Source organism: Neltuma alba, unplaced genomic scaffold (genome assembly GCF_004799145.2).
Source record: "Neltuma alba isolate B1F8T4 unplaced genomic scaffold, ASM479914v2 tig00010662_pilon, whole genome shotgun sequence".
Taxonomy (NCBI): Eukaryota; Viridiplantae; Streptophyta; class Magnoliopsida; order Fabales; family Fabaceae; genus Neltuma; species Neltuma alba.
This window is the reverse complement of record NW_021635507.1, coordinates 1-13,294: the sequence shown is the minus strand read 5'-3', so window position 1 is coordinate 13,294 and position 13,294 is coordinate 1. Positions and strand designations below refer to the sequence as shown.

General features: G+C 36.5%; 3 protein-coding genes across 8 annotated transcripts; 1 reads left to right on the top strand and 2 right to left on the bottom strand.

Moving 5' to 3' along the window:
• The first annotated feature begins 2,123 nt into the window (after nucleotides 1–2,123).
• LOC114758070 (uncharacterized membrane protein At4g09580-like) lies at nucleotides 2,124–5,113 on the top strand. The gene is made up of 4 exons (XM_028947079.1): nucleotides 2,124–2,582; nucleotides 3,910–4,180; nucleotides 4,257–4,427; nucleotides 4,586–5,113. Exons 1-4 carry the CDS (start codon nucleotides 2,377–2,379, stop codon nucleotides 4,703–4,705), a joined length of 768 nt encoding a protein of 255 aa, XP_028802912.1. The 5' UTR covers nucleotides 2,124–2,376; the 3' UTR covers nucleotides 4,706–5,113.
• Nucleotides 5,114–5,598: 485 nt separating this feature from the next.
• On the bottom strand, nucleotides 5,599–9,492 carry LOC114758069 (nucleolar protein 12-like). The gene is made up of 6 exons (XM_028947078.1): nucleotides 8,327–9,492; nucleotides 8,151–8,209; nucleotides 7,247–7,316; nucleotides 7,008–7,133; nucleotides 6,770–6,898; nucleotides 5,599–6,222 (listed from the first exon to the last, which is right to left on the bottom strand). The coding sequence occupies exons 1-6, from the start codon at nucleotides 9,125–9,127 to the stop codon at nucleotides 5,776–5,778; spliced, it is 1,632 nt and encodes a 543-aa protein (XP_028802911.1). The 5' UTR covers nucleotides 9,128–9,492; the 3' UTR covers nucleotides 5,599–5,775.
• Nucleotides 9,493–9,877: 385 nt separating this feature from the next.
• Nucleotides 9,878–13,080, bottom strand: LOC114758071 (uncharacterized). Of its 6 annotated transcripts, none has more exons than XM_028947083.1 (6): nucleotides 13,025–13,080; nucleotides 12,138–12,305; nucleotides 11,599–11,907; nucleotides 11,236–11,374; nucleotides 10,391–10,476; nucleotides 9,878–10,273 (listed from the first exon to the last, which is right to left on the bottom strand). In XM_028947083.1, exons 3-6 carry the CDS (start codon nucleotides 11,860–11,862, stop codon nucleotides 10,088–10,090), a joined length of 675 nt encoding a protein of 224 aa, XP_028802916.1. In that variant the 5' UTR covers nucleotides 11,863–11,907; nucleotides 12,138–12,305; nucleotides 13,025–13,080; the 3' UTR covers nucleotides 9,878–10,087. The 6 variants fall into 6 exon arrangements, with proteins under 6 accessions (XP_028802916.1, XP_028802917.1, XP_028802914.1 ...); XM_028947084.1 differs by lacking the exon at nucleotides 13,025–13,080 and adding an exon at nucleotides 12,740–12,784; XM_028947081.1 differs by lacking the exon at nucleotides 13,025–13,080 and adding an exon at nucleotides 12,716–12,783.
• Nucleotides 13,081–13,294: the final 214 nt, after the last annotated feature.

The following is a 13,294-nucleotide window of genomic DNA, read 5'->3' as shown; positions in this document are numbered from 1 at the left end:
AATTAGAAATTTATGAATATTGTTAAAAGACCAAAATGCCCCTCTATAATTAAAATATGAGTTGTTACTTTTATTTTTTTCCTTACAAATTCTTTTTTTGAAATATGAAAATAATAAATTATAACATTTTCCTCGATGCACATTAGCAATTACTCTAGCATTCTAAAAAACTGTAAAAAGTTCGTTATTTGAATAAGTTTTTCATTCTTAAAATATACATTATCAGAAATGCACGTTTTTAACTAAAAAAATTGCGTGCATATGGAGGATGGATCAATATTAAAACTGAACACAAATTAAACTCCTCCAAAAATTAAAATCTAACAATGACTTACACTATTATATTGATGAGGGTGTTGGAGTAACTATTAATGTGAATCGGTAATTGTGTTGTAATTTTCTGTCATCTACTAAAGATTTACTATTTTCAAAATTTAAGAAAATCTAGCAAAAATTTTTTAGGAAAAGAATCATTGAGGAAGAAAATTATAGAGGTAACAACTAATATTATAACCATAGAAGGGTATACTAAACTTTTAACAATATTTATAAATCCCTAATTAGATCTCTTGGCATGATTATGAATTTGTTCAAAGTACATGTCTAATTTTGAATTTTAGTGTTTCAGTTAGATTTAAATGGGATTCTCCCCCTTTTTTTTTTAAATAGCTAACTTATCTAATTTTTTAATTTAATTAAATTATTTAAATAAATTTTACATTAAGGCCAGAATGAATATAAATCTATAAAAATTACTTGGCAATAACAAGTAAGAAACTTAGTTCCAGTATAAAAAAAAAAACAAGTAAGAAAACAAATTAAAAAGAAAAAAGAAACAAAGAAGCAACTGTTTTTTCGGCCTGAAGAAAGAAAAGAACGTTGCCTGCCACTAGAGAATTATTTTATTGATATCTTTTTCTGAATTATTTTATTTTATTGCGTGAGTAATCAAATAGGTGGAAAAAAGAAATAAGACATTAGAAGACGCGTGTCGGACCAAATAACGTTTTAAATTTAATAACAAAAAAGAGGGGCTATTTCCCCGTTTTGGATATCATAGGAATGTGTCACATACTCAGATTATTAAGTGATATTCTTTTTTAAGAAGTATATTGATGATTGATTTAAACAGTTGGAATTTGACTTTTAATGAAAGAATTTTGCACAAATATACACAATAGCGAATACCCACAAATTCAAGCAAAAATTGGAAAGAAGTTTTGCATTTAAAATTTTATTAATAACAAGAGCATAAATTTTTCATATACGGACAATTGAAGGTTAAAAATCGATGGTTAATTTTATACACTAATTTAACAACTATAAAAGATTTTTTAATATACACATACACATGTATATTTGGATATAATGTTAATTTAGTTTTTTCAATGGAAGAATTGGCATGTTATTTGCAGATTTGAATTTAAATACATGATATTCATGATCATTAATTTGAATGGGAGCAGAATAAAAGGTTCATACATATATTTATGGCAATTCAGTGGTGGTAGTAAAGTACTACTTCCGTTTTAATACAAGATTTTGTTTGACTTTTATTTTAGTTCTAAATATAAGATTCTAATCCACTTTGTCTCTCATATTTATATATTTTTTCTAAAGTAATCCCTCTAATAATAGTAGGTCTATATAACAAATTTGATTAACAAGGATATTTTAAAAAAAATAACACATATTCATTATAAATAACTAACTTAACTAAATTCATTAATCTCTCTAAATTAGTCAACTGGGTCTTATAATTAAGACCGGAGGGAGTATTTTATTATAATATATTGATACGATAATTAAAAATTACTATATTTGTAGTTAGATTTTTTTTTTCAAGTAAAAGAGAATATAAAAGCAAACAAATAGTGTACGTTTTGGGGAAAAAAACTCAGATCTCATATGTTTATAATCATTTATTAATATTAACAAACTTAATAAACAAAAAACCTTAAATTTGCAAACAGGAACCGCAGTATATGATCAAAATCAAACATATGATTTGTTGGGAAAAAAATCCAAACTTTATTGCTCCAATTTTTTATACCAAATTTATAAACAGCTCAAAGGTTTTGCAAATGCGGGAATTTGTTGTCATGTGACAGAGAATTCATTTGTTAGTTGTTTCATTTGGATCTTGCAAACTGTAAGAAGGGAATATTCTCTCTCCTCTCTCTCTGTCATCTGGTATATCTCTCATCCGAAGATAAAGGGAGAGAGAAGAAAAGAGAGGCGACTCAAAGGAGGAGGAAGACACGAAGAACAAGGAAGAGTAGCTCCTCCAGGAAGAAGGGTATAGGACCATATTCCCTTCCCCTTCTTCTCCTTTGCCTTTTTCCTTCTCTTTCGGATATTGCAGATTGCAGCTGGATGGAAGGGAAGGAGGGCAAGCGCAATGTCATGGCGGAACATACGGAATCAAAGGTTGTTGGGTTGAGATTTTGGGAAGCGGCTGCGGCTTCAACCGTGGTATTGGGTTTTGTGTTAGGTCTTCTCTCTGTTTACCTGACCATTCCTGATTCCGATTATAGCTTCCTCAAGCTCCCTCGTAGCCTCGAAGATCTTCAAGTCCTACGGTAATGATATTGTTTCTCTCCCTTCTGTTTTATGACTGGAACACACCAAATTTTACCTCCATGTATTATTCCGTGGCTAATATGTTTTGATGTTTTGGATCAGACGTTTACCTTTCTGGGGAATATTTTTACTGATTTCTCTCTGCGTCGAAATTTTTTTCTTCTGTTGAATCTGACGCAAAAGAAAAAGGATCATTTCTTTTAAATAGTAATGATCGCTCAAAATCATTTGGGTAAACTTTGGGATTTGCATCTTTGCTTCGACCTTCCATTGGTTTTTGGCGTGGAAGGATTAGTTTTAGAAACAATGTGGTCACTGAAACCTAGCAATTAACTGTCTTAAAAGAGTCACATCGACCTTGTTAATCTTAAACAAGCAAGTTTTAATTCTACCCCTACCCCTGTTTCCTTCTTTTTGTTAGCGCTTGGAGAAAAGTAGATCTGAAAATGCTTTTGAGATGGATCCAAAATCTTGAAAGAAGTACTTATTTGAAAATTATTAAAAAGGACAATGACAGAGGTGTCATTATAGAAGGGAGACTAAGAAGTAGAGATTATTGGCGGGAATATGATGTGCTGCTAAGAGTTGATTTAAGAGCATCTTTATCTGTAAAATACACGAGAACACATGCGGGGCCTCTGAAATATATTGATGCTGCCAGTTGCTATCCGGATCTTTCATTTAGACTTATTAGGGTGTTAAGCATTTTTAGTTCAGAAACATCCTCGAGTCTTTCGTTGGTGAATGAGATGAAGTGAAATCTGTTCTGATGTTTCCGGGGTGCTTGTCTTGAATCTTGTTGAATAACACTCTTGCAAGTTGTGTGTTTTTCATCAAGATGTAGGCTTTGAAGTGAAGGATCAATGGCAGTTCTACTCTTAGCATCTTCATTTGGGTGTTTGGGCCCGGGGTGGGGTTTGTTTGGGTGGGTGGGTGGGGGGGGTATATTTTATGCTGTCATGATGCATGTAATCCAACTGATTGATAATGGAACTATTTGATGCAATGACATCAAAGCTTCGTGTAGAATGGAGTCAACCTAAATTTTTCATCATTGTATTAATGACCGTGAGCTGGCGCCATGTTGTGTTGGGGACTTGCTGGGAGGAGGGTGTCTTCATGTTTTTCCACATGATGTTTGTCCTTTAATTGTCATCTTAGATCGGGGGGTGCGTTTTTTTTATAGTTGATGTGAAGCATATTTCTTTTCATATATAGTGTGCATATTGGATAATGGTACTGAATTTGGCAAGGGAAGTCGATGAAGTATAATTTGCAACGGTTTATCCAATCTTTCTTGTCTTTTCTTTGTTTTTGTTTTTGTAGAGGCCACCTTGAGAACTACACAAGTGACTACACTGCACAGGTCTTGGTAGGTTACTGTGTGGTATATATTTTCATGCAGACCTTCATGATTCCGGGGACTGTGTTCATGTCGTTGCTTGCTGGAGCACTCTTCGGTGTATTCAGAGGTGTTGCTTTAGTTGTGTTCAATGCCACAGCTGGAGCTTCATCTTGCTATTTCCTGTCAAAACTGATTGGGCGACCCCTCGTTTTCTCTCTTTGGCCAGACAAGCTAAAGTTCTTTCAGGACCAGGTTTGTTTCAACTTCTCCTACAATTCGGATAGAATCCATTCTATAAGTGGAATTAAATTATGCTTTTTACTCCCAGGTTGCTAAAAGGAGAAAGCGTTTGTTGAACTACATGCTTTTTCTGAGACTGACTCCAACCTTGCCTAACACATTTATCAATGTTGCCTCACCAATAGTGGATGTGCCATATCACATTTTCTTTCTGGCCACTGTTATTGGACTCATACCTGCTGCTTATGTGACTGTCAAGGTATCTAAAAGCTGTTTAACTTGAAAACTGAAGTTGGAGAATTGCTTCTTGGACTGGAGGGGGTATCGTCCCCTTCATATGTTGCCTAATTCATATCCTTCCTTGCCTCCTTCCCTTCAAGTCAACTGCTGAGTTATCCAATTTTGTTACATGTGCAGGCTGGGCTAGCTCTTGGAGAGTTGCAATCGTTGAGAGATCTATATGATTTCAACTCAATTGCTACATTATTTCTCATAGGAGTTGTTTCAGTTACACCTACACTAATTACCAAGTCGTAGTGTTTCTGAAGCTTCTTGGGCATGAGGCTCTTGTTTTCCTGACAGCCAATGGTTCTCTAATTCAGGACTGTACAGATTTACCCGAAACGATCACAATGTGGCTCCCTGCTTATGGATTATGTTGCCAAATGCTGCAGTAATTCAAGATGATCATGGAGGAGGAAACGTTAAGCATTAGGTTTAATTGTTGTAATGGTTGCTATTGGGGTTCAGAAATTCCAAATTCACCTTCGGTTGTATAGTCACGTACTCACATAAAGTGTTGATAAGGTGGGAATTTGTAAGGCATTCGCTTCATGACTAGTGTATATACCTCGGTTGCTTTATGCCATTTAGTCAGTGTGGTTTCATATCATCCAAGGGGAACATCAGTTATATACAGTAAGTATTCCATGCTTTGTGTTCTAAGTTCCCTTGTAAATATCTCCAACGAAGTAGTGGAACTTTCATGATTCCTTGGAATATGGCGCTCCTCCCAGTTAATTAAGAAAAAAAGAGCCATGAAACTAGTTTCCCACTCGTCAATAAATGAATGGATAGGACTGGAATAGGGTATTTACTACTTACCAGTTCGATGTCACCCTTTGCCTAGTGCCTTTTTGGATATTTTAGGATTAAATTTTTTGGATAAAAATTTCTTTACTTTCGCATGGATTATTTCTGTAACATATCTACATTTTTAGGATTAACTAGTCGTCGTAGTCCTCTTCTTTCGAAAGTTAAGTTAGCAGGTCCATGTTTAGGGAGAAATAAGCGCATGGCCATATTCCCTCGCGACGGCAACTGAACTAATAGCACTAATTTTGAATTCTAAAAATCAAAGGCATGCTTGCCACTGTAAGTGTCGATATTAAAAACAGGAATTCATTATTGGCATAACATCATCATTCATATTTTTTCCACGTAATTTTCTTCATTTTCAAAACAAAACTCAAATGATTCGATTTGATTTCTCTATTGAACCACATCAGAAGTCTCAATACAAAATGGAAATAAAGTAAAGCTGATCAATTCATCTTTTAATGTGTCTCCTTGAGGCATTAGAGCACCTCGATACTATGACAACACTGCTACCTATTCTTCTTAATTTTCTTACTTTGTACAGAGCTGTCTGGAGTTCGACTATCAAGCTTGCGTTTCTTTCCTGCATGTTTTGATGAACCGTCTTCCTTGAGCAATTTAGCTTTCAGTTTAGTCTTTCTGGCAGCAACTGCTGGTCTTTTCGTCTTGCGCTCTGTCGTTTGCTCACCTCCGTGGGTTTTTGATTTCTTATGGACAACTGTTTTGTTTGCCCGCAAACCTTGGTAAGACATATTGGATTTTCTATTTGTCCTGTTATTACCGCTTGAAGGAGACCTTGCAGCCATCGTCGCCTTCTTCGCAGGGGTACCAGAAGCTTGTGGTGGGGACAAGTTTGGCCTTTTGGATGGGGTGGCATCCGCTCTTGCATGACACAGTCTCAGCTCTCGGTCTCGGAGCTTTAAGTTACGTTTCCTAACAACAAAATTAGCAGCTTCCTGCATTTACAAGATATAATTGTATTCAGTGAGATTTACAAATTTAGGTTTCAGGTAACAGGACCTGGAGACAAAGTCCAAATATTCTTCTTGCTTTGGCAGAACTGAGGCCATTTCCTACAATAATTCATCCCCAACGACATTTCTCAAACTACCTAAGCCTCTGATCCCATCAAGGACAAATTTTAATCTAAATCATTTCGTTCAAATCAAGGAGCAATAAGTTGCACAAAGTAACAAAAATCAACACAATGCCACAGTTAATAATATAACTATAACCTTTCTTCTTTTTTCCAACCAAAATAGTATAACCCAGTTGGCAGGTTCGTCTTTATATTCCCCAATCCTCCTAATTCACTCTATTGCTGACATAAATTATCCCACTTCATTTCATTCCCAGCATACTCTGCATGATCATTTGATCTTACAGATATTCTCCATCTCCTCACATTGCCTAATAATTGAGCTATCTACTTTTTATGTTTCCAATGTTCTGGAGTCTCACATTCTCCCAACGCAAAAATATTTTAAAAGAAAACGATCGTACCCTTGTTTTAAACAGCACATAGGCGATACCCTTCCCGATATTCAAATGAGGATCTCTAATGACTCTAACGGCTTCTATGCTGGATTCCAGGTTGGACGTACCAGAGAATAGTTTATAGAGTTCCTCATCCTGCAGAGAAGAATAACCTTATATTCACTAGTAAATTATATATAGGCAACAACAGTGGCAACAGTGGAAGCCTATGACCTCAAATAAATAACCACTAAAGGAAACATACCTTTACATCAAATGGGAGGTTGCCAACAAAAACAGTTCTCTTGTTATCATACAGAGGAGTATGCTCTCCTTTAAGTTTCTTGCGAGGTGGGCATGCTCTATCAACACGTATGTGATTTCCTCCGATCTACATGCGTAATGAAAAACCAAAACGAAACATTTATACGCAAACGTGCAACCCCAAAATAATAAGCAAGCCCAAGTTTTTTATCAGTGAACTTTGATGAACAAAAACCATACCACAGCCATGTTATGGGACAAAGAATCCTGAGCTGACTGCTCTGTCTTAAAAACAATGTATGCATGAACGCTACAAAATACAGTAGTAGTCAGTTAGAAATGTCTAATGATACAATACACCGAGAATAAAAGAAATCTGAAAACAATTTCCACTAACTTTCTGCAAGAGACATTAATCGGACTGGTATTAATGTTATTTCATACATATAGGCATCAAATTATAAACGACATATTCTCCTGTATAGGTCAGGCCACTTCTCAATCAGATACAGAGAAGCAAGTTCCTGGGCAACACGCAATTGTTTGTCCAACAATCAACTTAAATTAAAGAAAGAATCATAGTAGATGTCCAACTACTAGATTTGCACAAAATTAGGGATCATTGAGAATAACACTAAATGGATGGAGGAGGGGAGAACAGCCTCAAAGTTACTGCATATCTAACACTAAGTACATTGTTTCCAAGAACTTGAAATATATTGATCAGCAAAATTTCTCATATTGCCAGATAATTTTCCATCATTAAGATGAGAAGATTTAACAGCCTGAAAACATTTAGTTTACTTGAATTGAATTCAAAAGTATGCCCAACATGAAATGCCCTGTCTTCATATCAGACTGTCTTTAAATCGCCCAAAGCAAAGTTAATAAATTAAAAGAAAGTCAAAATTTCCCCGTTAAGAAACATGATTTTCAGAAAATACAAATGAAACTTTCTTAGCTCTCCATAGCCAAGCATCAAATTCGGCGAGGATGATTTTTCCGAACCTAAACAAACAGGCTTCAACTGGGTAGTAGAAACATTAAAATAAATACTAAAAACCATTCATACAAAACCCCATTTTCTACAGAGAATTAGCAAACTACTTTATTTGAGATGATGTCGGTTGTTCAAAAGCATTACCTATCACCAGCATCATTGATTTTCTTCGCAAGGATGGCTCCCTTTCTAGGTTTTTTGGTCTGATCAATTATAAACAAAAAATAAAGTTAGGATCTAAACCAACAAAAAAAATTGAGGCTTTACAAGGTAGCAAAGAGCATAAATTAAATAAATCAATTGAGAAAAGGAACACCTACATCTAATATTGGGACAGAACGAATCCTCACAGATTCAACCTCCCCAAATTTCCTAAACTCCGCCAATAAATTCTTCTTTTTCACTTTGAGCGGTAAATTCCCAATGAATATCGTTCTCAAGAGCTTTTTCTCATCATCAAAACCTTCATTCGTTACCAACATGTCAGCAGGATTATCCACCGTCTTCCTCTTGGTCCCAACGACATTTTTCTCCAAGCCTTCCCCGTGATCTTGCTCTTCCTCTACTGCCCCATACCTCTTTAATTCCCACTCTTTCTCAACGTCGTCCCTTTTTCTCTTGTTCTTCTTTCTCTTCTCCTTGTCACCATTTACAAGCTCACCTTTCTCCTCGCCTTCCTCAGACACAATATTTTTATTCTTCGATAACGCAGTCGCCTGTGCACCCAAATCAGACACTTTGGCCTCGCCATCCTGCGGTGTTGTAATTGATTTGGGAATCGAATGAGAGTTCAAGTCGGAACCGGATTTCGACTTCTTCCCCGAAGCTTCGAAGGCATTATCTGAATCAATAGACGAGTCCTTCTCTTTCCTTTTCTTCGTCTTCTTCAAAACTTCAGAATCGGGGCTATGGGAGACCGCGCTACCAGCGTTTTCAGTATTATTGGTTAGGCCGAAACTTGAACTAGTTTCAAGAGGTTTCTTACGAAACGGGTTGCTATCTGAGAACAGAGAAGAGCTGGCGCCCTGTTCCGATACATTACCAAATAGCTTGCTAAATATGTCGGAAGCACCGCTGCTTTTAGGGGTTTCCTTGGGCTCCTTGGGTTTCTTCTTCCCCATTTTCGATTGAAAGGAAAGGATCAGAAACCTATGAAGCCTTGTTCCAGAAACCCTAGGATCAGTTGAGGACGATAAGGGCGGCGAAGGCAACTTGAGGACCGTTCGGGGTCGGGATGGCGCTCAATTTGGCATCCACGGTTTAGAAATTGAGAAAACGGGATAATAATTTAAAATTTAAAAATGATTGTAATTTTCTAATCAATTTTATGAAGTAGAATTGTCCTGAAATACCAAATTCATAAGGTAATTATTAAGAACGCTTTCAAATTTGTTATTCACATAACATAAATTTACATACAGCAAATTTACAATTAAAAATATAATTAATCTTATTTACCACTTAATACATTGTAAATTTACGACTAAAAAGGCATTTAGATGAAAACTAAACCATGACTTTAAAAATAATTTTACGGTATACGAAAAAAATATGTAAAAGAATTTATCTCAATTTGAAAAGTACTTTTTGACAAATCCAAACACCTTTTAAAAATATAATTATTACTATTTATCACTTAAGCAACAGAGTAAAAGATTTGTGAATGAACTTGGCAACACAACCAACTTCCGGGGCCTTTCTTTAGAGTCTCGAGTTGGACACACGATTACGATCAAATCTCAGTCTGCTCCCTTGAAATTTCCATATTCAATACAAATTACAAAATAGAAATGTTGCTCAAAGTGTAATTATCTCATCCCATAGGATCCCAAAAGCCGTGCTGCAATGGAAAACCACCTTACTGATTCCAGTTTGGTCCACGAAAATTCCAATTCCTTGGGCCTTGAAAAATCACAGGTACAGCCAGTGGGTAACAGATCAATTATAGTTTGCTCACTATATTTAAAACTGACACAGCATTTAATATTTTGTATGGACTAGCATATATATTTCTGCTGCCTTGCTCTATCAGGTCAATTTGTCAATGTAAATATAAAAGAAGCCACCAAATCTTGTCAAGTCTATTGGTTCTTCTTTAACTTGGAAGTGCCAACGGATGACTTGAGTTCTTGATTGGAACTTCTTTTGTTTATATTCGCAGTGGAACTTCTCGTTTTGTTTATATCTGCATTGGAACTTCGGATTATGAAAAGAAATGTCTCAACAAGCATGCCACCCACCAACCCTAGAACTCCTCCGGCAGCATTCTGAGACAAAGATAAGAAACGGTAAAGCGAAGGGAATTGACCACAAAACTGAAGTGCTTGTAAAATAATACTAATTGTTTTAATTCACTGGAAAAAAAAACAGTTTTCAGGCAGTACCATAGCAGGATTGTGGTTAAACAAAGCTCTGAATGCCGCATATCCAAACAGATAGCCAGTAAACATAGTAAGCGCAACATGCAATCCTGAAAAAAGGATCAATAAGAACAAAAATCAGAGTTACATCAGAGTTATGCAGACATGTAGATGATAGGATCAGGCGAATCACAAGGGCTGAGACCAGCCCTACCAGATTTGAGCAAGCCATACTTGATTACCTATTTCGCATTTTTTGGAACATCAATAGAGTTATTGGCACTAATTCTAACGGCAAACTCTCAATCACCAACAAAGGACTGGGAGCAAAATAAAATCGCACAACCCATAGCTTAATAACAGAAATGTGTATAGCGTGTTTAACCCAAACATTTTAAATATTCATGCTCATGATCGGGAAGGTACAGCTTCAAAACACGGATAAAATAAAGCCTCCTTGGGTTAGTAATTTATATGACGATCCATATTGGTCTAAAACCCTATCCATAAATAATTTTTCACCATTTGATTAATCCACAACGTTCCTGGACAGCACCGTGTAGTATAGTAAATTCTGCTCACCACCAGAATGATGTTGCCAAAGTCAAAGTTGAGATTGAAAAGAAACAAGCTACTACTCCAACACAGAAAAGCTTGTCTAATCTCAATTCAGAAAATTCACAAACGAGTTTCTAACAGCTTCAAAAAGGCCACTTGAATGGGTCTCACTTACTTAAAGTGACAAGGTAATCGGGGTGGTTACTAAAAGCACTTGTTTATACCGAACAAAAAATGGAGCTACCAGCCACATAACTTGAAATCTTATATTACATCCAGGACAGAAGATGTAAAAGTGAACATGACTTTACCAAACCCTAATTGATCCTTGTAAGAAGAGAATGGCTCATTGACATCCTGCTTCGGTGCAATATCCTTCACAAGTTCTTGATATGCTTTCTTCTCTGCTAAATCTTCAAGTTTTTTCAACCTCGCCTTCAATTCTTCACTCTTCACATCAAAAGCAGCTCATAGAAACAAGTTAACACAAAAATGAGTTTACAGAACCTTTCAGTAAACTCAGTCCGGAACATATACAAACAAGCATCATAGTACCAAAATTTCAGATAATGATTCAAGCAATACAAATTCAACAGAAGTTCCCTGCATAATAGTTTGTTCATTCTTTACAATTTACTGTGAGTAAATTTGAAAAATATGAAACTTAAATTTACCTTCTCTCTGGGCTTGGGACTGGAGAAGAGAAACTGGGTTCCAGAGAAGAGCTGCATCAAATCAGGTCTTGTCAATGGATCAGAAGCCATCCAGATGGCACGAAGTGACATGTATGGTACATTAGGTTGCCTCAACAGATTTGAAGCAGTTTGCTGGAGTTCCTCAGAAAGGCTCGGGTCCTTGGAAGCAACGGAGAGAAATGAGATAATAGATTCAGTGGCAGAAATCACAAGCCCGAGGGGGTTTGGCATCTTGGTAGTCATGAAAGCAGGATTAGCTGAGTGTTCTGCACGTAACAACCGGCTTGCCTGCAATTATACTCAGTTTTTTAATGCACAGAAAAACATAGTGAGCAGCGAGCTCACAAGACCTTTTTTTTTTTAATCTCAACAGTTATGTTCCTTCTATCCGATGCCATACCTTCTTAATTTCACTAGAAGTCTGACAGTATAACTCCCTCAGTCCTTCTTTACCCAAAAAATAATAATAATAATAAAAATAAAAAAATTTTGCCAACCAAAATCAAAGCAGTGAGCACCTGTTTTAACAATAGCTGAAGACATAACCAAACATGAAGTCGGATATCTTCATAAGCATGTTACACAGGATTAACTGGCGAAATCTGAAGAGATTCATGTAGGATGATAATTTACTCAGAACATCTAGCAAACTCCACAAGGATTCCTTGAAGCTGCCGATAAGTTATCTGTGGATGAATTTTGTTTAATTAGACATATCTGCATTTCCAACAGACATAAGTAGATAACCAACTTATGATGAAGTTTCTGGAAAGCACGAGGAACTAGTGAATGACTAGTCGACATGTGCGGTGTAAAGGCTTTCTCATCCCAGTCACTCCAAATATAATTTGCAATTATTCATTTGTAACAGGTTGATTTTCTTCAATTCAAGTATCAGCGATAAATACCCACTGTCCCCCCGGGGGGGGGGGGACAAAGGCAAATGTAACAAAAGGTTAGACATGATCTATAGCAATTTCTATCCGACCAAATAAAAAAAATGCCGAGCTGGTAAGCATAGGCGGACCTATATCACACACAGAAGGGGCAGATGCCCCCACTGAAATCTTTGAAATATGCATAGTTGATATCATACCCTTTTAATTTTTATTCCAGATACTTTAACGAAGATGTCTCAGTAAGCCAATTGATTCAAGCAACTCCCAGTAAGCCAATTAATTCAAGCAACTCCTCCAAGCCACTGGAGAATCATAATGATAACACTTGAATTTTATGATCTTACAATTAATTAAATGAAAAAAAAATAAAAACAAAGCAAGAGGACGCTGCGGCTGGCGTCGGGCTCCCGGTTGACAATGACGCTGGGAACAAATTCAAATCTAGATTCAAAGCCAAACGGAACAATTCAACCTCACCGGATTTTGGGAGGAGACAAAGTTCGTACCTTCTTCAATACTTGACGGACAACAACCCCGCACGGCTGACAACGTGAACGGCGGCCGACGGCGAGCCCGACCAATGTTCAACGCCGAACCAAACACGAATCTGCTACTGTTACTCGCACCCGATGAAGGTGGGCTGCCACGTGCTGGGGCTATTGTTATTTTAGACCCCAAAAAAAAAATCTGAAAATCTGATCCGCGGTGGAGGTGGGAATATAGGTGAGTACTGTAGGGTTGGCAGGTTTTAAAAAACCGACCCTACGTGACTAAAA

Coding starts and splice junctions, on each gene's coding strand:
- LOC114758071 (XM_028947080.1), bottom strand. CDS start 12,162: ATGTCTTCAGCTATTGTTAAAACAG. Junction 11,886..12,137: donor TTCAGCTATTGTTAAAACAG/GTGCTCACTGCT, acceptor TGTTACGTGCAG/AACACTCAGCTAATCCTGCT. Junction 10,477..11,235: donor CAAGGATCAATTAGGGTTTG/GTAAAGTCATGT, acceptor TCCTTTTTTCAG/GATTGCATGTTGCGCTTACT.
- LOC114758069 (XM_028947078.1), bottom strand. CDS start 9,127: ATGGGGAAGAAGAAACCCAAGGAGCCCAAGGAAACCCCTAAAAGCAGC. Junction 7,134..7,246: donor TGTCCCATAACATGGCTGTG/GTATGGTTTTTG, acceptor TTACGCATGTAG/ATCGGAGGAAATCACATACG. Junction 6,899..7,007: donor ACCTCCCATTTGATGTAAAG/GTATGTTTCCTT, acceptor TCTTCTCTGCAG/GATGAGGAACTCTATAAACT.
- LOC114758070 (XM_028947079.1), top strand. CDS start 2,377: ATGGAAGGGAAGGAGGGCAAGCGCAATGTCATGGCGGAACATACGGAA. Junction 2,583..3,909: donor GAAGATCTTCAAGTCCTACG/GTAATGATATTG, acceptor TTGTTTTTGTAG/AGGCCACCTTGAGAACTACA. Junction 4,428..4,585: donor CTGCTTATGTGACTGTCAAG/GTATCTAAAAGC, acceptor TTACATGTGCAG/GCTGGGCTAGCTCTTGGAGA.